Genomic DNA, 27,541 nt, shown 5'->3' on the forward strand with positions numbered 1-27,541 from the left:
CAAACGAAGCAGTGGTGGGTCTTATCCTCGACACCCGACTTCTCGGTGTACTCGGGACCAAGTTTTTTGTTTTCTTTTTCTCCCTGATTTTTGGGGGAGCTGTTGGTACCTGATCAGTGATCCCAGGGGCTCGCTGGAGCAAACAGGTCTCACCCACCAACTAGAAGCGCGGGGGAGGCTTGGTGAAGCGAAGCCAGCAATGGAGGGCTCGGGCGCATACGGAGCACACTCATGAACGGAAAATACAGCCGAGGAGGGGCCCCTGAGGGAAATGATCCAAGGCTCGAGATGATAGCGACGAGTTTGTGGTCTGATGGAACTCGATCAAACGATGAAACGATGAAACGCCGACAAGAATCAAGATCGCAAGGTGGCTGACACGATCAGATCTTGATTCTTCCCACTCACGTGCCTCGGCCAGGGCCACGGCCGACCACTTCCTGCCAAGACCACGTGACCAGGCGCGTGTGGGGGTTTCGGTTGAAACTCAAGGCAGCCGCGCTAGCTGCCGTGGGAGCCTTTCACGAATCACCATATGCCCGTCGCGTTTCTTCACCATGGATTCATGGCTCTTCTATGTGCGTAAATAGGCCCAAGGGCACTACCTTTGCCAGTCACATCTAGGCTTTGTCTTGCCCAATTGAGACCGCTTTGTACGTCCTTCATAAGTTGCAAAGTTCCTCTCCCTGATGACCGCCGCTTGACCTCTTGTTACCCTTGCCACGAGCTGCTTCTCATCAGATTGTCAAACTGGCTGTCCACACGCCTTAGCAAATATGTCTCGGCTTCACGTGTTGAAGATCTGTGGCATTCGGTCTTTCGACAACAACCAGGAACAGCATATCAAGTTTGAAACCCCGCTCACCCTCATTGTGGGCCAAAATGGTTCGGGAAAGACTACCATCATCGAGTGTCTCAAGTTCGCCTTCACCGGAATGCAACCCCCCAACACGAAAGTTGGCGGTGCCTTCGTCCATGACCCCAAACTGAACGGTGACAGCCAAGTCAAGGCGTCGGTTCAAGTCTCCTTCAAATCCGCCACGGGAGCGGCCGTGACTGTTTCTCGACGGCTGGAACTGAATGTCAAAAAGGCCACGCGCTCCTTGAAGACGCTGGAATGCTCGTTGGTCGTGAGCAGGCGGGGCGAGAGAACCGTCATGTCATCCCGGGTTGCCGAATTAGATTTGATCCTTCCAAAATACCTCGGCGTCTCCACCGCCATCATTGACAATGTCATCTTCTGTCACCAAGATGAAAGCTTCTGGCCTCTGAGTGATCCGACCACCCTAAAAAAGAAATTCGATGAGATATTTGAGGCACAGAAATATACAAAAGCGATCGAAAACATCAAGCAGATCCGGAAGAAGCACAATGAGGAACTGGGCAAGTATAAGATCCTGGAGGGGCATGCGAAATTAGACAAGGATCGAGCCCTGCAAGCCCAAAGAAGAAAGGAGGCCCTTGCAGATGAAATTGAGCAACTCCGGAAGAAGAGTGAGGAATTGGAGAAGAAAATCTCCGATGCTCGTCGGATGGCGGACGAGACTTGGAGAAAGGGCGAGGAATATTCCAAGGTCCTCGGAGCATTGGAGGGAAAGCGGATCGAGGCCCAAGGCAGACAGTCCACCATCGACGATCTCAAGCTGCACTTGGTGGAAGTTGCCGAGACGGACGAGTGGCTTCAGACAGCCTTGTCACAATTCCAAACCCGACAAGAGGAGTTGAAGGACGAGCTGAGTCAGAAGCAAGAGGTATACATCGAGCAACAAGACCAAATGAAATTGCTGGGTAAACAGCGGGAGGAAAAGGTGAAGTTGAAGGGTAAGTACGAACAGGAGAAGGAGGCGCACGAGCGTCATCTTGAAAGACGGAAAGAGATGGTGAGAGAAGCTGCTGCGAAACATCAAATCCGTGAGTACGAGTACTTGGACGATGACAGTCACGTCGAGGACTTTCTGGTCAAAATCAAGAAGATCTCCAAACATCAAAAAGAAAACCTTGATCGGGTACAGGTCGAACACACCGCGCAGCGACGAGATGCGCAGACCCTGATCAACAAACTGACCGAGCGAAAGTCGGCTCTCCGTGAGCAAAGAGCCACTGCGAGAAAGCAAATGGACTTGAATGACCGCGAAGCCGGAGAGTTTCAACGAAGAGTCGATCAGATCACGGTTGATGAGGGCAGCAAAGCAGTAGCCGAGTCGCGCATTGACGACCTTCAAAAAAAGTTGCAAAAGACACGTGAGGCTGCCGAAGCCGCCGACTGGGACAAGAAGATTCAGAATGCAAATGCAGAGCTCCGAGGCTTTGAGGAGATTAGCTCTAAACTGAGGGATGAAATGGTTCAGTCCTCAAACAAAGCGCAGGAGCTCGCCAAATTATCATATGCGAGGCAAGCTTTGAAGGACCAACAAAAGCGGCTTGACACCTTGTTGAATGCTCACAAGGACCGGATCACAGTCATTCTTGGGAACGGAACATGGTCCGCTGATACGATCGACAAAGCCCACCAGGATGTCCTCAGAAGCGCAGCGAATGAGGCTTTGACGGCTGAACGAGAAAGAGATGCGGTAAATCGAGAATTGGAGCAGCTACAGTTTAAGCAGAAAACCGTCCGCAAAGACCTCTCGCGCAAGGAGAACGAGGTGAAGAAATGTGAACAACAACTTCGCGCTGTTGTTGAGGATGGGCCCCAAGGCTATGAAGAAGCGCTGAAACAAGCGGAAGAAAACGTTAAGGAAGCCAGAGAGAACAGCTCCGGCTTCAGCGGTCTTCACGATTACTACCAGCAAGTTCTAGAAGCCTGTTCAGGAGACAAGCCAGCATGTCGCACTTGTATGCGGGGCTTCACGCTCGGCAGTAAAACATTGGCAGATTTTCAAGAGCGCATCAACAAGTTGATCGCGAAGACGAAGGCGCACGCAGAACAATCCGATCCCGAAGCGGCGGAAGCAGAATATAAGCGCGTGCTGGATCTCGGCGTTGTTCATCAAAGCTGGAAGAAGCTCGTTGACTCTGAAATTCCAGCTGCTACACAGGAGACGGCTGATCTGGATGCTCAGCGACAGTCGCTGCTGGCAAAGTTAGAGAATCATGACAAGAACGTGGTCCAAAAGCAGCAGGTCAAGCGTGATATCGAGTCTATCGGTCAAATAGTCTCGTCAATCAGCAAATGCGACAGCGAAATTAAATCGCTGAACACCCAGGTGGAGGAATTGGCTGCCAAACAGAGTCAACACAGCAGTACGCGGACATTGGAAGAGATTCAGGAGGAGTTGAGTTCAACTGACCAAAAAGCTCGAGGCATACAAAATATCATCAACCGACTGAGAACGGAGCAGGAGCAATCTCGTGCAGGCATCTCCACCATGGAGCTTGAACTACGCGACCTCAAAGGCAACTTGAATGATATAAATTTCCAGCTTGACAAGAAAGCCGCTCTCGCAGCCCGGGTGGATGAGTTCCGAGCGAACAACCAAAAGCAGCAAGAGGTCATGGAGAGTCTCACCCAGGAAATTGAGAAGCTCGACCCTCAGATCGCAACCGCCCAGGCCAAATATGACGATGTTGATCAGCGTGCAACCGCCAAAGAACGCGAAATGTCAGCAGAACTGTCCAGCTTGAGCGATACCGTCAACAATCTTGATATTCTAAACGACCAGATTCAGGCCTACGTGGACCGTGACGGGCCGGACCAACTTGGACGTATCAACCAGGAGCTCAAGAATCTGGAGCAGGAGCTGGACAATCTCCAGGGTGAGCAGAGCCGACTCACGCGCGAAATCAACAAGACGAACGAACGCATCAGGGATGGGGATTCGACACGAAGACGGTACTCTGACAATCTCCGATATAGACAAGAGAGCCGGGCCCTGGCACGCCTGCACGAAGAAATTGAGGAGCTTGAAGGCCACAATGCGGAAGTTGATCGCGACCGGTTCCAACAGGAATCGCAAAAGTACAGCACGGAATACAACAGACTATCCACGCTGCAGGGCGGACTCATGGGTGAAGTAAAGTCCAAGGATAATCAGCTGTCAGAAATCCTGGCGGACTACCAGACGAATTTTAAGGACGCGCCGCAGCGGTATAAGGAAGCCCACATCAAGGTGGAAGCAACCAAAGCAGCTGTAGAAGATCTGGGACGATATGGGGGTGCGTTGGACAAGGCCATCATGAAATACCACAGCCTCAAGATGGAGGAGATCAACACCATCATCGAGGAGCTGTGGCGCAAGACGTATCGTGGCACCGATGTCGACACGATTATGATTCGAGCAGAGAATGAATCAGGGCGAGGCAATCGATCTTACAACTATCGCGTGGTCATGGTCAAGAGAGGTGCAGAAATGGACATGCGAGGCCGCTGCAGTGCTGGTCAGAAAGTCCTTGCAAGCATCATCATCCGTCTAGCCCTAGCGGAGGTGTTCAGCACCCATTGTGGACTGATTGCACTGGACGAGCCGACAACGAACCTCGACCGCGACAACATCGAAAGTCTTGCCCAATCGCTGAAGGAGATCATCGAGTACCGACAGCAACAGTCCAACTTCCAGCTTGTGGTAATCACCCACGACGAAGACTTCTTACGACAAATGGAATGCTCAAAATTTACGGGGACCTATTACCGAGTGTCGCGAGACTCGGCCCAAAACTCGATCATTGAGCGACAAAGCATCGCAGATGTTTTGTGAGCTTCATCCAGGCAATCACTCGTTGCAATGAAAAATCGGGGGTTGCCATGTGCATCGTTATCATTCGCTGGGTAGGTCGGGTACCTGGCAGGAGATTTTCATTCGGCGGGCTGGCGAAATATTATTTTCCCGAGACCGTGTCACGGTACGTGAAACAAGTGACGTGGCTTTGGGGCGTGTTCGAAGGGGATTGTCAACAAACCAAAAGGCCCAGGTGCAGCTGGGTACGTGAGTTTGTTGAGCCGATCGAGAGTGAGACAGTGTTTTCTGAACCGAGGAAGGGGATGGGCATATGCATTGCTTTTGGCAGAGGCTCGACACGTGAGAATAGAGTGCCAGAGCTGGATTTGTGGAAGGCTTAGTGCCAGGCACCCGCCAGGAGACAAAGAGTGGACCATGGGTGCCAGTGGCTGGCGCTGCAAGGGACCACGAACAGGAAGGCGAGGGGGGCCAACAATACGAGGACCCAAGACAAACCCGACCGTAAGCGAGACACAAGCGCCTTGCCTTCCGGGGAGCTGCGAGACGCACAAAAGCAATGCGAACTTCGGAATACGTGGCTCATTTTCTAGCAGAACAGCTCGAATAGGCGACAGACAATGGCTCAGATGCCATCACACATTTTCCGGCTCGCCGGGAAGGGCGGTGAACTGTCTACACATATGCACCCGAATTGTTTGCTGGTCACCAGACTGCCTGCCCCTTGACGCGAAAGACAGTGGTTGGTCGTCTGAAGTCATGGCCTCGGGGATCGACAGCAAACCAACCAGCTCAGCAGCGCGCTCCATCAGGCTTTCCCCCCAGCATTCTCCATCCTGGTCAACATGGACAATTCTGCTGTTTTGCCACACGCGCTCGGGCCTTTGGGCTTCCAACGTCTCGATTCGGCTTCTGCCTTTGGTCTCGCTTGCGCTGACTCTCAAAGCCTCATCTCATGGCTATTTGCCCCGAACCAAATTCAGTCACTTCGACCCTTTGCGTTTAGACTTCCCCACTTCCGAGAGTCTTGTTCGCCAGGGCCTTCAGAGCGGATACCGAAAGAGGAGACAGCAAGAGGGTCCTTTAGCTTCTCTCGAGCTCCCTCTCTGCTACCTCGCCTCCTCCTTTCCCCTCCGGCATGCCTTGCTACGTGCATCTTGATGGTACCTCTGCGACGTTGACTCTGCCATCAGCATCGACCTCCAATCATGTCACCTACATGTGGCCGAGGCGCCAGCCAATACCTGGATTTGGATTCGACTCGTTTTCTGTCCACCGCTCGCTCCAGCAGACAACCACTTATCCCAACCATTCAGCCCACGGGTCGCGAGCTCCAGAATATCCTATACCCACATTCACCAAGTCTTGTCCAAGCATACAGGATGTCTACTTTCAAAGCTCCGTTACGTGACAAAAATTCCACTACAATCGTGATCTAGTCCCTGTCGAGGCTCTTCTCCGTCATCTTGTGTGCCCACTCCTCCACTTTCGTCGAATACTCCTCAACGATCACCACCATCGGCACGTTCTTCTCCCAGCCACGTCTGCAATCCGCCCTTCAGTCCATGTCTTTCCTATACCACATGATATGCGATCGTGACCTCTTCCAACGTCTTTCCCCTCTTTTTCCTTCCAGCACTTTACTTTGAGCCAATCAGGTTACTGACATAGTCGTCATTGCTTGCTTGCGGGCCTGCCTCACTGCATATTATCCCGGGGTCCTGTACGATAAAGGGCCTACGGTTGCACAAGGTTGCTTGACCTCAGTTCTGTTTCCTTTGTGCCAGCCTAGGGCAGCAAGCGATACTTGGGCCGGACTTCAGCCAGTTGTCAACTTCAGTCATTGTTCTCAACACCTTGAAACTGAATCATGGGCGCTGGGCGTGCTTTCCTCGCAGCTCTCCTGGCTGCTGCTGCTGCTACCGCGTAAGTCTTGCAAGGTCTGTTGTTGTTTCTCACCCGTATTGATGGCTCTCTTCAGCTCCCCTTTGAACAAACGGCAATTCACGTATGGTTCAACTCCAGTTCGCGGCGTCAACATTGGTGGCTGGCTAGTCCTCGAACCCTGGATAACGCCATCGATATTCCAACAATTCGGAGGCAGTGTGGTCGATGAGTATACTCTATGTCAACAAGCACCAAATGCTGGCGACATTCTTCGCAGCCACTGGGACAGTTGGGTCTCTTTGAGCGACTTTCAGAAGATCGCAGCAAATGGTTTCAACACAGTTCGGATCCCGATAGGGTACTGGGCGTTCCAGAAGTACGAAGGGGATCCGTACATCCAAGGGGCGGCAGACTACCTCGAGACTGCCATTGGCTGGGCTCGTCAGACCGGCCTGAAGGTTTGGATCGACCTACACGGTGAGTTTGCCGAAAGACTTGTAGGACGTCCAACTCATTCACTCCCTAGGTGCGCCTCTTTCGCAAAATGGGCAAGATAATTCAGGTCAACGTACCTCGACGCCCGGCTGGACAACAGGCGATTCGATTAGTGCAACGCTCAGCGTCATCAGCCAAATATCCCAGCAATATGCAAGCTCGGCATATGCCGACGTGATATCAGGCATTGAACTTGTAAACGAACCGTTAATGAGCGCCCTGCCCGGCGGACGGGGCGCCACACAGAGCTATTACGAGTCCGGATTCGGAGTTGTTCGCCAAACGGGCCAGACGGCCGTGATCATCCACGACGGATTCACCAACCCATCTTCCTGGAACGGAGTCCTGACGGGCCAGGGCAGCGGCGGGGCCATCGTCGACCACCACGAGTACCAAGTCTTCACCGACGCCGAGGTCGCCCTGACGCCCGAGCAGCACGTCTCGTACGTCTACACCTCGGCCAGCTCGTGGGCGCAGGGCCAGGACAAGTTTGTCATCTGCGGCGAGTGGACGGCCGCCATGACCGACTGCGCCCCGGCCATCAACGGCTACGGCATCGGCGCCCGCTACGACGGCACCTACCCCAGCTCCGCCTACGTCGGCTCCTGCGCCAACATCAACTTCATCGACCAGTGGTCCGACTACAACAAGTCGTCCACCACAGACTACATCCGCGCCCAGCTCGACGTCTACGAGAACCAGATCCAGGGCTGGTTCTTCTGGAACTTCAAGACCGAGGCCGCCGCCGAGTGGGACCTGTTTCGGCTCATCGATGCTGGCGTCTGGCCTGCCCTCAGCTGAGCGGGGGGGGGGAGGAGAGTTGGATCCACCATGACCATTGACCACCGCACCCTTACCCTGATCGCGGTGGGAAAATGACCTCGGACTTTGATCTGACTTTGCAGCTGTACCGCGAAATATGCCACCGTAGGTATGCACGTTATGTACCCGGCCTACGCAGTCACCCTTCTTAATAAATGAATGAATGCATGAATGAATGAATGAACGGATGAAACAGAAACAACAAACGCGGTTAGTTGATTGGTTGGTTGGCTGGAAAGGCAAATGAGTTTGATGTTTTCGTTCCGTCGTCGAAAAGCGATGTGTTACACCGCCCGACCGGCCGGCCAGCAGCAGCGGAGATGTATCAGATGTTGCATCGGATCATATTCCATCACATCACATCACATCACCTTATATCAGATTCCATCCCATCTCAATCACGATTCGGGATGAATGAGGAGCAAGAAGGATCTTCTAGAAGTTTCGCACCAAAGAGTTTCTGGGGATTTTCATCTAACATCATGGCGTGATGACCTGCATTTTTCCTGCGCCAAAACGACATTCCTTCTGTGTCGTCGTGCACATTTTCCTCTGCGCGTAACCCACAATCGCTTAGCGAGATATCAAAATGCACAGGTCCCCGAGCGAACTTTAGCATTCAACCAAGGCCCCGTCTTCATGGCTGCATTCATTCAATGGCAAATCCCTCACTCCGTGCCTTAATCACCTTTTCAAAGCTCACCTCCTCATCCAACCCTCCCTCTAACAGCCTCACCCCCGTCACATCCACGTCCACAAACGTCCTGCTCATCTCGAAAGACACAGCCATGGGGAAGAACTCTGCATCATCATCAGCCTGGGCCTCGAACTCGAAACTGCCCGAGCTATTCTCTGCGTCGATGACGCCAATGGTCCATTCTAATGAGTCGCCTGTGACTTGATATACCGCATCGAAAGACGAGACACTGGGTTCTGATGAAGAGTAGGGGATGGTGAGGGTGACATCACGGAGTGTTGTTGAGTCAGGATTGGTGAGCTCGTACTCTATTGTGATAGTATAGGTGCCGTCGGACGAGGACTTGTTCACCCACGCTGTCAACGTTAAAGGAAGAATGTCGGTGCTGTGGTCGGCGGGGGCGGTCGCGCGCCACCTTAAAACACCGATGCTGTTGTTAGGAGGGAACCGCTTGGAAGTGTCTTTCAACTGGATGACTTTTTGGCTGGTGAAGAGATTCTTGTCCACGTTGGGGTGTGTGCGGAATTGGGCTCTCAGAGGCCCTTCGACAGCTTGGACGGAGAGGGCGAGTTTGGTCAGCGCTGAATCGGTAATCTTCAATTGCAAATCCCCTTTGACCTCAAAAGACTTCAGGGCGCCTTCCCGCGAAAGTTTGGCCGATAGCGTCTCCGTGATGGAGATCATAATAGGCGTAGTAGGAGAGGACAGTGTTGTGTCGTGTGTGCTCGCGGTAGGTAGCCCCCGGACAGGCAGTTCCGCCGAAGGTTCGGCTGCGGCCACCTCTTCTGTGCCTATCTCCTGCTGAACTTGCGCAAAGGCATTTGAAGTCTTGGATTTCTTGCCCAGTTGCATACCCTTTGTGGAGCGTGCAGTGAATTTGTTGGAGATCTTGTTCTTCTCGGCTTCGTAGGTGTCGTACGTGGTTTCTGGCCGGGTCGGGGGCGTGTAGACAGGTTGCTGAGGCATTTTGGGAGCGATGCCGCGTCCGTACGCAGCAGAGCGCGCAGCCTCTTTCCGCTGAAGTTCGAGTTGTTTGGCCTTGCGCTTCCGCTCCTCTGACGCTTCCAGCTCTTTATTGCGGGCGATGATTTCTTGAATTCTCTCTTCGTGGGACTCCATCTCGAGGAAGGTCTTGATTTGGCTCAGGGAGAGGTTTTCCCTGTAGCCCATTGTAACGAGCTCGTCGAAGGCGGAGAGAAGTTCAAATGCATTGCGCAGGATTTCTCGCTCCTCGGGTTTCTTGCAGATGGATGTGACGACCTGGCCGAATAGGTGCAGACTGTCAATGTCTTGGAGGATATTGGACTGTTTGTTTGTGATGAGGACAAGGTACAATTCGTCAAGAGGCTGGTAGACAAATCGCACATTCTCCTGCTCGACCGTTGTGTGTTGGGTGGAGGAGTCGGCGAGCTTGGGGAACGAGGCGAGGAGGGCTTCGATGCGAGATTTGGGAATCTCCCTGAATGAGCGAGAGAGCAAGGGCTTGCCGCCTCGCGTACATATCGAAGCAGCAAGAACAACCATGATGGAGGTGGCAGGGATTGTGTTCGTTGGTGGATGGTGACGGGAGAACTTTGGGAGAAGTGAGGCCAGATGTGTATATCGCAGACGCCAAGCCTCGGATTGAGGAAACGACGTGGCCTGAATTCAGTCTTGAGCTGCGCGCATAAACAACGGGTACAAGGTTACGAGACGTGAAGTCATTGCCTAGTGCTATTCCTGTCGTCTTTCTAGGGCTTGAGGTGGCGAGGAGCACCCCTCTGGTTACAATTTGATGTGTCGGTCCCCATCATCGACATACACTGTTTGGGTGAAATGATGCACGCACGTCGATGGCAATGACAAACGCAGCACAACACCGAGGGAACAATCTGACAGCAGAGCCACAGCACGCAAGATCGCAAAGGCACCTATGTTGAATCAATATCTAAGGCACGCGAAAGGGACGAACTCCGAACATGGTACGCAGATACGCCAACGACTCCCGACCGACGCCGCTTCAAAGACGACCTGCAGCTACTGGAACAGCGCATGTCTCTGATCTTTTCCCTTTGTCCGACTTGTTATTCTTCTGAGACACCACTGCATCTTCCCCGGTCTCTAATGTTGTGGATTGACACACTCCAGGGATATCTCGTGTCGGGTCATGTCATCTTGTGGACGCTCTTTGCTCGTACCCAGCAATGCGCATGGACGGAGCCTCCACTATGCCTCGAAAAGCCTATTCGTACCGAGGCGGCGGCGCATTGTTGTAGGAGCTAGCTATGCTCTCGGGTCGCTGGACCGCCTCGAAGTCATTGTCCCAACGCGTGACCGGAGCCCTTTCGTCATTGCCGAGCAGAGTCTGGTTCTGATCTGGGGTCGCCTCGTACCCGTTGCTGTTGTAATATGGGTGTTCTTTCTTCGTCGGCGGATTGAGGCCTGAAGGGTCAGAATTGGCGGCATCTTCTTCCGAGGGGACTTCCCCATCGACATTTGCCGCTTCTTTGGCGCGCTGCCTCCGTGCCATGATACGGAGTACGATTGCAAGGAGGCCGAAGAAAATACTGATGCTGCTGAGAACGATGGTGACTATCAACCACGGTTTACTCTTCTTGGGGTCTTTGGCGTTGTCCACGACCACGATGTGAGAGATCCTTCTTATCTCGAGAAACATTTTGTGTAAGTTGGATTTTGACGTGAGTTGGGCAACAGCGCCGGCTCGAGCGCAACAGCTGGAGAGCTATTCCCCGCGCAGATGATTGATGGTTTGGTCGTCGTCAACCTCGATTTGTTATGACTGCAAAAATGCAAGCTCTTCAATTGGACACAGTCTGGAACTTGAAATGCCTATCGGCTATTGAGATAAGAAAGGATCACAGAGACGTCTGCTGGGAGCAAAGAGAAGAATGGAAATTGTAGACAACCAACTCAGCAGTGAATGGACGAGGGAAAAAGAGACGGTGCTGCGCCATGCCGGAGCTGACAAGCCACCCGCGGCTACAAAAACATAATGGGATCTAGAGGACCTGTCTTCGCAATCATACGACATTGTCGAGCTGAACCAAAGGGGAAGATAGGGGCCCGTTGTCGACAGCAGCGTTGGGCAGATCCAGAGTCCGCAGGAATTGCCCTCCCTGAGGTGAGTTGGGGGCTAGCGCAGCGCCTGGTACGAGTAGGGCTTTGGCCGAGCGGACTTCATCTCAACACAGCTCTGGCGAACCATTAAAAGAGGGTCTCGTCCTACCCCGACATTAGGGTAATAGAACTAATCTTGGCTGACAGACGGTAGGGTTTGTGTCCTTTACGCTGGTGGACGTGTACGAGTCCGCAGAATGAGCACCAATACTCGTAGTCATACGGGGCTAGCCTATCGAATTCGGAATATGGAGGGTGGACAAGTATTCCAATCCCGACCAATCAGAATAAGGAGTCGGCTTCGTCATCCAGGAATCGCTTCCACAGCAAATCCTCTAGATCCTAGACCCCAATCCTAATGATCCTGCTCTCCTAGTAATTTCGCCTGGAGACCGGACCTCCTCGTACCATAAAGGATTCTGGAGGTACGGCTGAAAGGACGAAAAGGAATTTGTCGGTCACCTCTGCGATGCTCCATGGCCATGTGCCCTATCGAAGGGCGGAGCCAAGAGGGCCGAGAAATCGAGAAGTTCTTGATCCACGACTTAGAGGAGTTCAGAAGCTTGGCAAGTTCTTGTGTTCCAAAAGACAAAGACCAAGCAGTTCTTGCTCTCACGATATATGAGGCCCTGGCGACCTTGGCAGGCAATGGCGGGTGGTGGTCGATGCTTGCAGCCGAAAGACGCCGTCCATTGCGTTGACCGACGGCACAAATGAGCCGGCACACATCCAACCTCAAGCAGAATCGTAATGGTATTCGGGGCTGAGTCTAGAGCTGGAAGGCTCTGGTCCGCCATTGAATTCTACTACTTCATAACCGAGGAAGGATGGAGGGAGCCGGCAGCGTCCAATGAGAAATGGCAATTTGAAGACAAGAAAAGGCGAAGAAGACCTTGTGATCAGCCGCAGTAGCCGAAGCACACACTGGGAGTTTCGTTGCAGAGTGTCCAGCTGAGTGAGTGCAGACCAAACGGTACCGATGGAGTACGAGGTACACAGTATGAGATAGAGGGGCCAATGGCTACCAGCAAAGTGGTTTCGCAAAACCCCGCAACTGATTGCTTATGGGCTTCTGGTAAGGTCGTTCTGGATCTGGATAATCGTCCCTGGCAGTTGACTTGAGCTGCTCAGAAAGACGCGTGAGGCGAGAGCGAATAGACCCAAGTTGTATTCCGATCCGCGATTCTGCCGTCCTCACATCTCCAAGAGGCAAACTCAAGACACGAGCTTCCCCAAATTTCAACGTCTTCAACTTCGCATTTCGATCTGAGGCTTCAGTGGGACGCTATAGGTTTCGAGCCATTTCGCAATGGGCCGGAGGCGGTACCGCTGGTAGCCAGACGTAACAGCTACAGAGAGGATGATGCTCTCGACAAGACAGATGCCTATGATGCCGCCGCCAATGCCAGTCGAGACGACCACCGCGTTACAATCCATCATCGTGTAAGTCGCCATAGTTACGGCCATGGAAGCCGAGTACCTACTATACTAGGTAGTGAACTCAGCGGGCAACTTGAGATCTGTGACGATGGGAAGTGCTTTCCTCCCAGGCGTCCTCCTCGGCGACATGCTGTTGAATCTCACCCTCGCAATTTTGAATTGACAGACACGTGTCGCAACGCGTATCGCGTATCGCGTGGCGCCTCTCAGTTCCCACAATAGACGCACCGATCACACCGCAGCTTCGCTTCTGAGCACACCGCCCACCTATCTTGCTTTGTGAAACTGTGAAGTCAAATTGTCATTTACTTTCATCTCTCATAGTGGCTTCTGCGAGCCATGTGCTTATGAATATGACCTCCATACCAGCAGCAGAACAGGGTTCGGATGGCCCTCAGAAACGGAAATGCAAGGCCCTGGGACTTGCAGACAATAAACCCTGTCAATCTGATGTGACATCCGTCGATGGCCACTTTTGTCATTTCCATTCCAGGCAATGCTATGGTATGTAAGCGTGCCTCGATGGATCTTGCACTGTGCGTCTGTTCTGACGTCTGTGATTGACTCCAGGCTTGTACAAGGGTTATAAACGCCGCAATGCTCAACTTGATGCCCTTTCAGCGGCTCCTCCTGCCTACCTGGCAGATCGTGGGACAAAATTGGCAAATGAGGATTTTGCGGCACTTGAAGATGAAGCCATCCTCGAAGAGGTTCATCATCATCTCTTCAAGAGGCACGCTTTCCTGGATCGCGTTATCAAGGCTCGGAAACTTCACCACAGTCATTTCTATGCCCAGACCATGGATTATGGTCATGAAAAGTATCTCAATACACTCATCACGCAGAAATTGACAGTCCAGAAAGCTCTGGAACGTTTAACGCAGCGCCTGGTTGAGGTCCTCTACCAGAAACGGAAATGGTACAAATGGGCGCGAGAGTGCCAGGAAGAGGAAGAGAAACAGCGAGAGAACGAACAGAAGAAGATCAAACGTGAAGCGGCCCTTTTCCGTCGGCAAGCCAAGAGACTTGAAGCTCGCATGCGAGACCTTCGGGCAAAGGAGGACGAGAGAAGACAAGAAGAGTACCTACAGTCCGCCTACAAAGAGAGCCTTGCCAATCAATCAGCCGAGTCAGATGACGAAGCTTGGGACCCCATTGAAGACATCATGGAAAATGAGCACGATACCTATGTCGAGCTAATCAAGCACTTCCTATGGCTGGAGCTCCGGCCCATGCCAGACCCGCCTTCAGAAAGCAGTATCTGTTCAAAAGATGCGGTAGAGGAAGAATGCGAGCAATTAGCGAGTATCAAGGACATTAAGGAAACCCAGAACTCTGCAAACGAATCACCAGCGTCACAGAACGTAAAACCCAAAAAGAAGGCCAGGAGCAAAAAACCCAAAGACCACATTACCACGGATGGCCTAGCGGAGACTGAGCGTATCGATGCTGTTCCTTCGAGAGGAGTAAACCACATCCGACCAATACTGGTCCCCACCCAAGGTGAAAGAAAGGGGCAAGAAAACGAACCAGACATGGCGAAGATCGAAAGCCGGGAGGACATCCGGACGAGACTCCTCGAAGGCACAAAGCCCATCAGCGGTAGTCTGATGTACCTGGATGCTTCTGGACGGAGGCAAGATTATGAGCGAACAGAGCCAATAGCCGCCCTAGAGGTAGACCGACTGCTGGACGAGATCGCCGAGGTAAAGAATTATCTGTTTTGCCGTCTTCTACTTGGAAATGCCGTTCTACTCCCTCTCGCTATGAAAGCAGACACCGTCTGCGACTTTCTCGCAGATCCGGAAGTCAGAACTTGTGATTTACGAGATTTATGTCTGAGGCTAGAAAAGCCCCAGCTACAGGAGATCAGGGACGCCTGTGCAGATTTTTGTCGCAAACACGACGACCAAGACGCCGTCGCACGTGCGGACGATGAGTCAAACCAAGATGAAGACAGCGAAAAGGAAGATGGCATGTGGGATTTTAAGTTGCGCGAGAAAAGGCACAAACATCACCTACCAAAGATCTGGCAGTCGAATCGAGAGAAAGCTATTCGGACCGCACAACCGCAAACCTCAGCTGCGTTAGAGGAGATGCTAGACCAAGCCGAAAATCTCGATGCAGACCACGGCACCCGCATTGATTTCGGCACAATCGATGCAGAAGGGAAATTGCATAGAGGCAACTTGCGAGTCAAGATCTGTGGGCACTACATTTACAACTACCCTTATCAAGGTGCAATGAAACGAGGCGGTTGGCTGCATTTCTGCATCATGGCAAGGGAATGCAGTCTTTTCAAAGCCGTCGAGCTGTGCAAGTCATGGGACGAATTCTTCGAGTTGAGTGTCTTGACGCTCTACCACTACTTTCCGTCCCCTGAGTGGCTCCTTTGGGCAGGAGACATGGTGAAACAGCAATATCTCCAAGTTGTAAGTGTTTCTCCTCGACTCTACACGTTGCTGAATAACGAGAACTGGACGGTAGACCGAGCACCATTTATCAGTTGATAGCTACTGACAAGCTGTAGGGCTTCTTCCCGTATTTCATCTTCAACGAGGCAGTTGAGCGCACCGCCAGTCAACGTGGACGTAACCAGGTAGGTCGTCGCACTCATGCTTCGTCTGAGATGAGAAATTTCATCTGTGCGCATATGAAACGCAATGATCCAGTCACCCGTCGATTCATCCAGTACACCTCAATGCAAACCACAAGAATGTTGATCTTGGTGAGGGACGGAAAGACTGGGCGTATTATTGTGACGCCACCGAAGGACGAACTATGGCTTATCCGAACTAAGCATGGATATGGCAGGGAGGCGAGAACTGAATGGGACACTAAACGATATGTTGGACCATTATTCTTTGAGGAAATGGAGAGATTTCGGAGTTTCAGCCTTGGTTTCGACGACTACTATGATATCTATGTTTGGTCCACAGAACCGGGCACGGACTGGCAGATGCTTCATGCCTGTGTCATTGAGGTAAGGGCCGTTGGCCTTTTTTGAACGCGACAGCTAATGCCGGCCAGATGCTGTACAAGGCAAACCGGGTTGTACATGCTGAGGACCTATTGGCCTCAATGGCACCAATTTTGAAGACTCTGACTCGAGATAAAGACGCACAACGCGCGCGAGACATTCAAGAAGATGAAACGGCTCAATCAATCTGGGATGAAATACGCAGCGCCTCCAGGTTCGAGTGGCGGACACCGGATGCTAATAAATCTACCGAGATGCCAAAACATTTGGCATACGGCGAAGCGGATGCTCTCGAAGACGACATCCTCTTCCCAGATGACGTTTCAAGCTCCTCCAGCAGGAAACTCTTCAAACCCATCGAGAACAGCATAACCAAGTTTGAGGCAGGTCAGATGAAGGACTATGTCATGAAACAGTTTCTTCAATGCGGCGACTTCAGCGACAATGAGTCCGATGTTATGGACACGGACTATATCAAGGAGGATGACGCTGCTGAGATGTCTGATTGCGGGAGTGATGGGTGAGTGTTCCACTGAAGTCATTATTTCATTCATCAGCTACTTCGTGGGAATTAACATGATATTCTCGACTCTAACAATGTCCAGATCCTCACAATCTCTATCTGATGTCCTTCCGCACCACAACGCGGTCCTGAAGATAATGCAATCATTCGGATCTGCGCCCACAATGGAAGACTTGGATGTGGAAGAGGCATTCCTGATGTACATTGATATGTATAAATCCAAAGGTAAGGTCCACAATAAGACGTTGTGACTACCCGTTAGATATACGATCTACAGGCTCTGACTCGCCATCAACTCCACCATATCAGGGGCTTGAAGGAGTTGCTAACTGCTCATAGTCTTCAAAGAAGCATGGCACAGATGCGATCTGGAACCAGGCTCTCGGGACAGCTGGCGTGACTACATTTCGACTCGTCATGACGCTCTAAGCGATCTAACGCTCTTCAATGAAGCGTACCTGTTCTCCGCACAGACACTCAGGTACCTGGAATACCATCCAGAAATTCACCCTCGCGTGATGACGGATATGCACCGAGCTTGCACTGTGGTCATGCTTTTCAGCTCCAAAGCCTCTTCGTTCCTTGCAAGCAAACTCGGTGACAAGCATAGAGACTCCAAACTCCTCGATCAAAAGGGACGCTCAGAGCAGGTCCCCAACCGTCGAAGTTGCTACAGCTGCAAATATCGAGACGCCTCTTTCTACAAAGCATTCGACGAAGCAGTTCAGGCATGCCGCGCCAAGGTCTCGGAGTATCGATACGATGAGGTTCCTGCCGAATGGGACATTTGTATCCGCCCTAAACTCGCACAATGTATGTACCGCTGGGATCCTTCTCTGCTGATGCACCTGTACTGACAAAACTTCCCAGTATTCAAGCATGGTGTGATTGGTGTTTCATATACTCCAGAGGAGGATATTATGGGCGCTGCCTTTGCAGCTAGAGAAGGCGGACGGCCTTTGGATCTTTTCGTGGACTACCGACCCTCCGTGTCTGGATACAAATTGCCAAAGCACATGGTCAGTCCCTATGCTATCAGCATCGACTCATTGCGCGAGGAGGCTCGACAATTTTCTGCTTCACATTCGGCGGCCAGATTTGCATTGCTCCGCCTGTGGTCGACACCTTATTTCTACCCATTCATGATCGCTTGGGAGAATCGCCCATGGCACGCCTTTATCGACTCCATTGGTCGGGCCTGGGAGTGGAAGTTCATGCCCACGGATATGCCTTACTCGGAACACAGCGTCCACTTCAACATGACTGAAAGATTCAGACCTTTCATGGCCAAATTTGGAAATGGGAACAAGCTCAAGGTCCGGAAGGATGTCGTTCTTGTGATGGGAGAAGACGAAGAGGAGCTCTTGAAACTCGCATCTGCGGCCACCTTCATTGTGCAGACGCGGCCTTGGCGGCTGGAGATCGATTTCTGCAAAAGCTTTGTCAATATCGATGTCGAGTTCTTGAGTGGTCTGGACGATGCTTGGTGGACTTGAGAGCAGCAATACCTCAACCACAGCGTGGTGTGATCATGGGCTTCAACGTGTCTCTTATCGAGATTTCCGTTCTGCATCTCTTTCTTCACCAAGATGGCGTAAAGTCATGTGGGCTATTCCATATCAGAATCTTACATCCGATAGGCGTCGACCAAAGAATCAGGCATACCGCACTTCATTTCTCCACGTAGCTGAGACACTGCAAGATGGTCCCGGGAAGCCACTCAACACGTCCTTCCTGGGCACTCGAGCACGCCACGACAAGCATGTAGTCCTAATAGTCTCGATATGGCACCAGAGCGTGTAGAAGCTTATGATCTTGACTTTCAACCTCCATTTATGATGCTGACGCGAGACCAGTTCATTGCGACTCATCTCCTTGTGCGTGAGCCCAGAGGCTGCGGCGGCGAGTTTGTTGAAAGAGGAGCGCAAACAGTGCAAACAGTGCAAACAGGTTCAAATCTTGGATGACACTAATCCCCTTATGGACTGATGCTTGGCAGGCAGGATCCAACTGCAGTGACCTCGACTTGGGAGTCCTCACATCCTGATGCCTTCGCGTCTTGTTTTTGCTCCTTGACTCATCTACGAACACTGGGAATTTTTAAAAAGATCGGCAATCATAACTTCTGAGATCATGCTCTCAACTTGTGACCTCGCCTGATTTCCCTCCCTCGCTCCGAACCTAAATGAACTTCGCTGCCGCGCTCCCTTCGACTTATCACCCTGGATCAGTCTGCCAGCGCAACCAACCGCCACAACCCTCAGCTCAATAACAGACAGAATTTTCAGCCGCGCAGAGAGTAAAAGAATACGGAAAACTTTGGTTCGCTGCGTAGCACTGCGGTGTTCCTGCTACTCTTCGCGATGGCTGCGATTCCTTCATTTGCCTTCCCAGACATGGACGCGTCGCAGCTTGATGACAAAATGGACGTAGCCTCCTCACCTTTTCGACAGCCCGACGATATTGATATCGACCTCGACTCTGTCCGTGATCCTTCCGTAATTGGCTCCCCCCACGACGACATGGTTGATGACCCTGTGGAACCTCTGAATACCGAGCCCGACGTTATGGAAGACCAACTCGATGAGACACTGCCGGATGATGATATGAATGATGAACAAAACGTATCGATGTTAACTGAGCAACCTGACCCGGACTACAACATGGATGCCTCTATCGAAGGAGCTCAAGGTGATGAAGATGAGGATATCTTGTATGAAGACGAGGAAGATATCGGTGCGGTCGTACAAGATATTGAAGTAGGTGCCGAGCACAGCGCATATGAAGATCAGCCGCAAGACTACGAAGAGGTGGAAGCAGACGTCGTTTTAGAAGAACCTGGAGACCAACCTGGACAACAAGACCAGACCGATATAGATACTAATCAAGACAAGACTCTCACCGACGACACAAGCCCTGTTGTCACAGCAGATGACGCCGCCCGAGGTCAAGATGAAACCCAGGCTTCGAACGCTGAGATACCGGATACGTCCCGAGAAGATGGGGCTGGCCAAGGCGAAACGGACCAAGCTCCTGAACAAGCGCAAGGTGAGCAGCGTGACCCTGCTGCCGACGACCTAGAACCACATCCAGAGGCTGAAGCCGGTAATCATGCTTTCTCCCCTGATGAAGATGGTCGTCCTGCGGCTGAAAACCAGCCAACTACCGAAGCAAATGAAGCCGAGCCCCAAGACCAGCATGAGGAGACGGCCAAGAACGAAGAGGACAAGGCAACTCCAACCGTTCACTCTGTAACCCTTGTTTACCTGGAAGAGGAAATGTCGCTTTTCCCGCCCATGCTCGGCGATGCTTCGAGCGTGTATTTCCTGCCTGATGCTTCCTTGGCCTTCGAGCCTCTGGACAAATTGCTCGGAGCATGCCGTGAGATTTTGACCGGGACGCTGGATCATCATGATGAGCTTGTGCTTGACGTGCCTGGGTTAGGTCTGCACATTTGCGAGGATTCCAAATATGCTGCTCAAATTACGCTTGCCCAGATCCTGGACGTCTATCTGCAGCTCTGCAATAACAACGCAGGCCAAGCGGTCCAACCTCTGTACTGTCACCTGAGCAGCCGAGTGAGCCTAGCATCGCAATATGCCTACCTCTGCTCTGCGGGAGCTGAAGGCAAGACCTATGCTGAGATAGCTGCCGATCATGCGGAATCTCCGGAGCTGGAAGGAGATGATGCAGGAGAAGCCAGTCACTATGAAGAACCTCAAAATGAAGGCGATCTCTTACCTGCCACAGAGGAAACAGAGGCTGTTGCAGCAAGCACACACGACCAGCCGTCCACAGCCCATGTCGATGACACAGATACCCTTGGTCAGGAAGACCATGGGGGGGAGGAGCTCCTTTTCGACCGTGCCACCCGGGCCACTGTGCCCGCAGCTAGCGATGTGGATCGGCCCGAAATCCTTGCACTCCCAGAAGCGCCTGAGACAGCTGAACAGCTAGAATTGCATGCTAAAGCTGATCAAGATGGTGAGCCTGAGTACCTGTATGACGAAACTCAAGAGCCCACAGATAATGCAACTGGGCAGGAGCTGCGTCCTGAGGCTCAGGATCAACCGCACGAGGATCAAGAGCATGCATCTAACAGCTCACATACTGTGGAAGCCGATGCGGGTGACACGGACTTTCAGGATATCAAAGCAGCTGATGTCGAGGCAGAAGGTCTTGGGCAATCCAATGAAGAAGCAGAGGATCTTTTTCAACATGACGAGGATGGACCCGAGCCGGAATCCAACTACGAACCTTTTGGTGATGAAGAGCTCCTGGCCGCTCAGGATGAACTTGGTGAAAATATTCCGGAAGATCTGTCCGCAACTATCCAAGATGAGGACCCGATTCCGACCTTCCAAGGTACAAACGAAACAGACGTGTCTGAGACGCAGCCTTTGCCTTACAGCAATGCTAATTCCCTTGACGGAGACTCCTCGCATCTCGCTTCGACTGTTGACGCGCAATATCCTGGCAATCTCAGTCCTCCCATGACTCCTGTCGCAGGCAAGCAGGCCAAGCGGAAAGCCGAGGAAGATGATGAGCTCATCCTTGATCTTGACACGCCAGATCCAAAGCGTCGGAGACCTTCATGATCAGTCACGTCGATCATTCCGACTTTGGGCCATCTTTACTCGGCAGATACTGGCAACAGCAGATGGCTCGACGACATTCGATACCCCTGCAACACCATCTCAGGACGCTGGCCAAATGACCTTCACTCTTACTAACCAAAGCAGAATCTAACCCTTTTAGGTCCCCACGTAGGATCCCTTCTATTTCCTCCTCGCACTATGGCGATCGCTCATGTATTCGGAGCCACCCATACCTATTGTTCTGCACCAAATTTCCCCTTTATTCCCCTGTACCACTAACCATAGTTTTTCGCATTCACGCTCGGCATTCTGCGTCGAGATTTATCGAAGTTTACTCGACGTCCAACCCTGATCTCTTGTGCAAGGTGTCTTCGGAACTTGAAAACATAAGGTCGATTGGGAGGAACATGTACAATGATTCGATCGAAACTTACCGTGACTGCAATGGCTGGGTGGGTGGGTTTGCAGTTCACCGTAAGTTACCGGAGACGGAGAGGATGAGAGCGGCGGTCGTGCTTGGGGGCGGTACCGGGGAGGAAAAGTCATGTTTCCGTTTTGCTGCTGTGTTGTTATTGTAGCACTTCGCTGGAAGGACGGCAGCCAAGCGTTGGCTTCCAGCTCCACGCAGAAGAGAAGACCTGGACGGCGGATCAAGAAGAAAACAGGGCAAGCGGTATTCTGTGCTGGGCGACAAGGAGACGTGTTTTGAACTGGTTGATCTGCCTGGTTTCGCAGATATGCTCCGTGGCTTCCAAGTCACGGAGCCTCTATTGCAAAGATTCTCAAAGCAATAGCTCTGTTTGTACACCTCCAACTTGCTCACGCTGTCGCATTTTCCCATTTCAATGATCCTGTGTTTCGTTGTCCTGTCAAGAACCTCGACACTATTAGACACAGAAAATGGAGTGTGGGCGGAGTGTGAAGAAAGGCGTGCTGAGGCACTGGCATGTGAGTAGGAGGCCGCTCGAACAACAACCAGCCAATCATGGATTGGCTATTTCGCAGCAACAAACATACCTACCTCTTGGGTGCCTCTGTATCTTTGCGTGTATAACCCCTTTGACGAAACTTCAAGATGAAGAGTTTTCTGAACGCCATCATGTATAGATCTAAAGAGGGTGCCCCCGCATCAACACGGGGTGTGCCCTTTCCTGGTTCCCCTGCAAGCGCTCTCAGGCATGGCTTGCGGCCCCTTTTGGCTCTACTTCTATGACCACCATTTCCTCGACCCGGCCAAAGCCGCTGGACTCGCCATCACTCGATCTCTCTTCGGTGACTGCGACATCCGCAGCCTTGGGTTTCATAAATGGGTAGTGCCCTCTGGTCTCCTTGAACCTCAACAGGACGAAGCCCGCGATGACCATGATCCAGAAAACGTTGTATCCGATGACGCTGCCGTAGGTGGCGCTGTTTTGCCAGCCCAAGATGGCATTGAAGATGCCCCAGCCGCCGCCGCCGTTCAGCACCGGATTGCAGCAGTTCACGTGCCAGACGATGGACCGGATGTCGTATGAGCCTGGGCCAGAGCCGTTCTCGGCGGCATCGCCCCCGGTGGCCCTGTTGAAGGCGTTGTTCTCAAAGTACCAGATGCTCCGAGAAAAGAGACCGGCCGCGACGAGATAGAGGAAGCAGGTGCTGGCAATGAGGAAGAACTGCAAGGGGGCCATATTGCCGCCCTTGTAGATGATGAAGCCCACCGCGCATCCAGCCGCGACACCGCAGACTGCGGGTAACGGAATCGAGCTAGCCTGGACACCGAGACTGACGCCCCCGATAAAGACTATGGCTTCGATCCCCTCGCGCAGGATGGTGATGAAGGGGAGGAGGAACATGGCATACTTCTCGGCCCAGCCCTTGATGCGACGGCCGAGTCTGCCGTGTGTGTTATCCTTGGCTTCCAGGGCCTTTGCAAGCTTGACCCTCCATTTAGCCTGCATTTTGGAGACGCGCAGGAGAGCGGCCCCCATGACTGCAATGATGATGGAGGCAACGAGCGCAAAGACGCCCTCCCAGAGGTTCTCGGTGGAGCCCCAGGTGTTGGTGCCAATGCCATAGAAGGCGCCGATCATTCCGCAGCCCACGATCAGACATATTACGAATCCTACTAGGGTGCCGTACCAGATCTGCCAACATATCCGAAAGTAAGGACAACGCGATCGCTCAATCCGCCGGTGGAAGGTTTCAACGTACCTGGTTCCGCAGTTTCTTATAAACATTCTTGTCTCGATCGGGCCCCAGCTGCTGCTTGAGAAAGGATAGCAGGACCGAGACGACAATGGTGGTTTCCAGCGTCTCTCTGAAGACGATGAAGAAGACAGGGACGGCGAAGACTTCGGGCATGGCTGGAGCTGGTGTGCGTGTTTCAACCCAGGTAAGTTATAGTCCTCCTCTCTGCCCTCCTGGTAGTGCTGGTTCTGGCCCCCTCGTTGCTCGATGAAGTTGGGAAGACTTGCATCTGATAAGATTATGTGCTCTCAGGGGAGATACTCTTGGGTTTTATCTGATATACCGGGGAAAAAAGCAAGCGAGTTGTTGAGTGGTGCAAGTTGCAAGGGGCATGGTGCGAACCGAGGCTTGGGAGCAGGGATCGGACTTCTTGGTTACGAGAATGTCACTCGATGCAATGGATTCGTCCAGCCTGCTCTACTCCATACCTATTCTGCACTATTCGACCCTCCACACGTTACAGCGAGCCATTGGGAAAGCCCGCTCAACCGGCGGGAATCTTACGACCGCCGCCCGTTCCGCTGCCCCGCGAGAAAGAGTCGGTCGGTTGGCCAGCCTCACTAGTCTGTATATATACACAGCTTATGAGAACGCCCCCGTCGACGTATACCCTGGTTTGATCTGGGACAAGATCGAAATTTACCAATAAGGGAAATTCTTGCCCTGAGTGTCACTGTGCATGGACCGGATTCACACTAACAGCTGTCCACTCTAGTCCTTCGTGTTTATTTCTCTCTGCTGACGCCGCCCTCCAAGATCAATAACACTCTTTTCGACCACAGCTGCCGGTACTCAGCGGACGGTGGGTTGCATAGCCAGAAGACAACGGCGTGCGTTATAAGTTTGGCTGTTCTCATCAGATAAAGAAAACTGACCGGAGCTCGAGCTGGACACGAATCCACCAGACTAGATCCCAGCTCTTGACACCACTATTCAATTTTATCTGGCCTGCTTACCTCCATCCTCTATATCCTTGCCATCGCTTTCTTCAACAGTCCGCCGAGGCAGTCCTGCTCTACCCGCTTATCCTTTCTCCTTCCGCCCCTGCGAGCTCGCACCTTTTTTCGGATAGTCCCACCAGTACTCCAACGCTTTGATACCAAGAGGGAGGGTTGGGGCTCGCTCGCACACCGAGATTTCTGGTGCTTCTTCTTACGTGGGTGGGAGCGCCGAGCGGTGATCTTGTCGGCGCGGGCGGGAAAAGTCACGCGGATTTTGGCCCAGAGGAGGCCAAGTGACCTACAGTACCGAGTTAGATAGATCGTACGTATCTAGTGAGACTTTGGGCTGTGCACAGAACAAGTGTACAGAATGGTAACGAATCAGCTTGACTTATATTCTCCTAACCGTGAAATTATCTAAACGCTTTGTGCACCGGGGTGTCCTTCGATACCCGGCCTGACGCTCCTGTATGTTCATAGTCGTGACACCTTAATCTCTGCCCGAGACATGCCACAATTATTCTCTAAGAACTCTTCTGACTCAAGGTAACCTGATCAGTCACCAACATACCGGCAATACTTGCACTAGTCAACGTAGAGAGCACGCCGGAGAACAAGGCCGACAGCGCGACACGAGAAACATCGCCGGAGCGAGAAGGTGCGATCTGGCTGAGCACGCCGATTTGTGTGCCGAGGGAGCCGAAGTTGCCAAACCCTGCAACGGAAAATTAGCATCAAATCCAAAGACAGATGTGATCAATGACACGAGTGCCTAATGGCGGATTGGCGTTTCGAGAGTTGGGGACCTACCGCACAAGGCGTACGTCGCAATCAGCTTTGACCGTGGGCTCATGTTGATATACTGTGCCTCGCTGGTGAGAGAGTTATACGCCACGAACTCGTTGGCGACGACCTTGATCCCAATGAGTTGCCCCACTTTGAGGAGATCATTGCGAGGCACACCCAAAAGGAAGGCCACTGGGTAGCAGATGTACCCCAGGATTAGTTGGAGCGTCAGATAGGGTCCGCCATCCTGGGTGATGTTGATGTACCTATTGCGTAGAGACGCGTCAGTGAGTCGCATTCCCGGAATGTGATAGACCTTTGGTGTCGACATGAAATGACAACTTACCTTCCCCACCACCCTAGAAGAGCGTTGATCAAGCCAATCAATGCAATAATACAAAGCAAAGTAGCCACAATCATGCCCGCGATCTTGATGCCGAGCCAGGCGCCATTGGCAAACGCGTGCAAGGCATTCGTTGCGCGATGTTCATCGTCGTCCGGAATGACCACTCGACCTGAGGTAATGGTCTCCTCCGTTTCCGGATATCGCATCTTCGACACCGCCAACGACGCCGGGATCGACATGATACAAGAAGAAACCAGAGCCTGCGGATTTAATCCCAACCCAATGTAAGCCACGAGCACGGACCCGGCAATGGTGGCAAAGCCAGAGCACATGACTTGGTGGATTTCAGCCAGGGTCAAATGAGGCACGAACGGGCGCACCAGCATAGCCGATTCTCCTTGACCGATAAAGGGAGAAGCTGCGGCCACGACAGCCTCGGCACCTGAGACACGCAAGCTCCAGAAGAAAAACACGGCGAATTTGCCGATGAACCATTGCAGGATGCCCAAGTAATACAGAACCTGCACGAAAGCGACAAAGAAGATAATCGGTGGGACAACCCCAGTCAAGAACCAGTGCAGGTCGACGACACTTTCCGCCGTCAAGAACGAAGTACCCTGGTCTGCGAAACCCAGTAGCTGGCGAGCGAGGAAAGAGATGAAGTTGAAAATGTCGTAACCGGCTTTTGTTCGGAGCACGAACACCGCAATGACGAATTGCGTCAACATGCCGCCAATGACTGTGTGCCAGCGAATCTTGCGGCGGTCACGCGAAGTAGCGTAGAGAACGGCTATCATGACAGCAAGCCCCAGAAGGGAGATGGCACGGTTTCCTCGAGTGTTATCGGCAGATTCCTCGGAGACAAATGACCCAACCAGGATAACAGCAAGAGCCACCAGCGCAGCAAGCCAGGTGCGGAGCTTCTCCGGGATAGCCTGGTAGACCTTGACGCCTGTATTGTTCCAAACGAAATGCATTGGTCGAGTGACGATAGTAATGGGCACCCAGAAAAAGATCAGGCGCAAGGTGATGGCGAGATAGAGGAGGAAAGGAATCAGCCAGCCCAAGTCGTGGCGGTGCAGGACCAAACCAGCGATCCACCATCTGCGACAATAAATGAGGGGGTGGTTTTCAGCACGAAATGGCCGATGAGACTCACCCGGTGAACAGCAACCAAATGAAGAGGTGGACAAAGATCTTGTATTTTCCGTATGTCCTTGAAAAGCGATGCTTCCTTCCATCATCTTCTGACGTGTTCGTCAGAACCCGCGTGGGATCGACGTCTCCTTTCTCAGCGTCGCCCATAGTGATGAAGTCCTTCTCGTTGACTGGTCCCGAGGGTTGTCGAAGCTGGTGTTTCACATAGTCTTGAGGATTTTTGCTGCCAATATGTTGATCGATGGTGGTACCATCAGCGTAAAGGACCTCGTCATGGCGATCGGCCAACGAAGGGCGGCCATGGTGTAGGTGTTTGTGTTGATGCTCGTGGGAATAGTGCAGGGCCAAGTCTGGGTTCTCGTCGACGTCCTTCTGCATGGAAGGGTTGTGGCCATGAGCGGGAATGTCGTGGTGCGTCCGTCGGCGCTCTCCACCCTCGGCAGGCGCATCAGCAAGGTGCATAAGGTCGTCGTCGTCGATGACCTTGACCTCCTTCGGGTCAATGGAGTCTGGATTTGAGCTCATCCTGCAGGGCGTCTCCGCTCGTGCTTGTCGTCAAGGTACTTGGAGAGTACAGTGGATCGCAGAAAGGAAAGAGCAACCAAGAGGACGGGGACGAAAGCGACAAAGGTGATTAACAACGGAGACATGGTGGAGCTGGGGTGTTAATTATGTTATTTTTTTTTCCTCCTCCAAGCAGTGACTTAGTGGGTGGTGAGGGTCAATGCTACAAGGGTTTGGTTCTTTGAGAAATCGAGAATTCCGTAAGAGGATTGCAGCTCCGATGAGGTTGCAGGGGGCACACGGGGCTGAATTGTGCGAATCTCAATGCAAGGTGGATCACAGAGGTAC

At 52.4% G+C, this 27,541-nt stretch overlaps 8 protein-coding genes across 8 annotated transcripts; 4 read left to right on the top strand and 4 right to left on the bottom strand.

Annotated features, from left to right (window-relative positions):
• Positions 1-776: 776 nt before the first annotated feature.
• Z520_02363 (uncharacterized protein) lies at positions 777-4,694 on the top strand (the record flags this gene model as incomplete). The annotated part of the gene is made up of 1 exon (XM_016772877.1): positions 777-4,694. The coding sequence occupies one exon, from the start codon at positions 777-779 to the stop codon at positions 4,692-4,694; it is 3,918 nt and encodes a 1,305-aa protein (XP_016636347.1).
• Positions 4,695-6,640: 1,946 nt separating this feature from the next.
• On the top strand, positions 6,641-7,856 carry Z520_02364 (uncharacterized protein; the record flags this gene model as incomplete). The annotated part of the gene is made up of 2 exons (XM_016772878.1): positions 6,641-7,037; positions 7,087-7,856. 2 exons carry the CDS (start codon positions 6,641-6,643, stop codon positions 7,854-7,856), a joined length of 1,167 nt encoding a protein of 388 aa, XP_016636348.1.
• A 670-nt stretch (positions 7,857-8,526) lies between these two features.
• On the bottom strand, positions 8,527-10,098 carry Z520_02365 (uncharacterized protein; the record flags this gene model as incomplete). Its single annotated transcript, XM_016772879.1, has 1 exon — positions 8,527-10,098. The coding sequence occupies one exon, from the start codon at positions 10,096-10,098 to the stop codon at positions 8,527-8,529; it is 1,572 nt and encodes a 523-aa protein (XP_016636349.1).
• Positions 10,099-10,795: 697 nt separating this feature from the next.
• Z520_02366 (uncharacterized protein) lies at positions 10,796-11,230 on the bottom strand (the record flags this gene model as incomplete). Its single annotated transcript, XM_016772880.1, has 1 exon — positions 10,796-11,230. The coding sequence occupies one exon, from the start codon at positions 11,228-11,230 to the stop codon at positions 10,796-10,798; it is 435 nt and encodes a 144-aa protein (XP_016636350.1).
• A 2,254-nt stretch (positions 11,231-13,484) lies between these two features.
• Z520_02367 (uncharacterized protein) lies at positions 13,485-18,130 on the top strand (the record flags this gene model as incomplete). The annotated part of the gene is made up of 8 exons (XM_016772881.1): positions 13,485-13,635; positions 13,702-15,217; positions 15,314-15,563; positions 15,662-16,114; positions 16,162-16,631; positions 16,717-16,859; positions 16,974-17,447; positions 17,505-18,130. 8 exons carry the CDS (start codon positions 13,485-13,487, stop codon positions 18,128-18,130), a joined length of 4,083 nt encoding a protein of 1,360 aa, XP_016636351.1.
• An 867-nt stretch (positions 18,131-18,997) lies between these two features.
• Z520_02368 (uncharacterized protein) lies at positions 18,998-21,232 on the top strand (the record flags this gene model as incomplete). The annotated part of the gene is made up of 1 exon (XM_016772882.1): positions 18,998-21,232. One exon carries the CDS (start codon positions 18,998-19,000, stop codon positions 21,230-21,232), a length of 2,235 nt encoding a protein of 744 aa, XP_016636352.1.
• A 1,172-nt stretch (positions 21,233-22,404) lies between these two features.
• On the bottom strand, positions 22,405-23,572 carry Z520_02369 (uncharacterized protein; the record flags this gene model as incomplete). The annotated part of the gene is made up of 2 exons (XM_016772883.1): positions 22,405-23,355; positions 23,423-23,572. 2 exons carry the CDS (start codon positions 23,570-23,572, stop codon positions 22,405-22,407), a joined length of 1,101 nt encoding a protein of 366 aa, XP_016636353.1.
• A 1,351-nt stretch (positions 23,573-24,923) lies between these two features.
• Z520_02370 (uncharacterized protein) lies at positions 24,924-27,214 on the bottom strand (the record flags this gene model as incomplete). Its single annotated transcript, XM_016772884.1, has 4 exons — positions 24,924-25,114; positions 25,210-25,451; positions 25,532-26,635; positions 26,691-27,214. The coding sequence occupies 4 exons, from the start codon at positions 27,212-27,214 to the stop codon at positions 24,924-24,926; spliced, it is 2,061 nt and encodes a 686-aa protein (XP_016636354.1).
• Between the last annotated feature and the right edge of the window lie 327 nt (positions 27,215-27,541).

This window comes from Fonsecaea multimorphosa (genome assembly GCF_000836435.1).
Source record: "Fonsecaea multimorphosa CBS 102226 unplaced genomic scaffold supercont1.3, whole genome shotgun sequence".
NCBI classification, from domain to species: domain Eukaryota; kingdom Fungi; phylum Ascomycota; class Eurotiomycetes; order Chaetothyriales; family Herpotrichiellaceae; genus Fonsecaea; species Fonsecaea multimorphosa.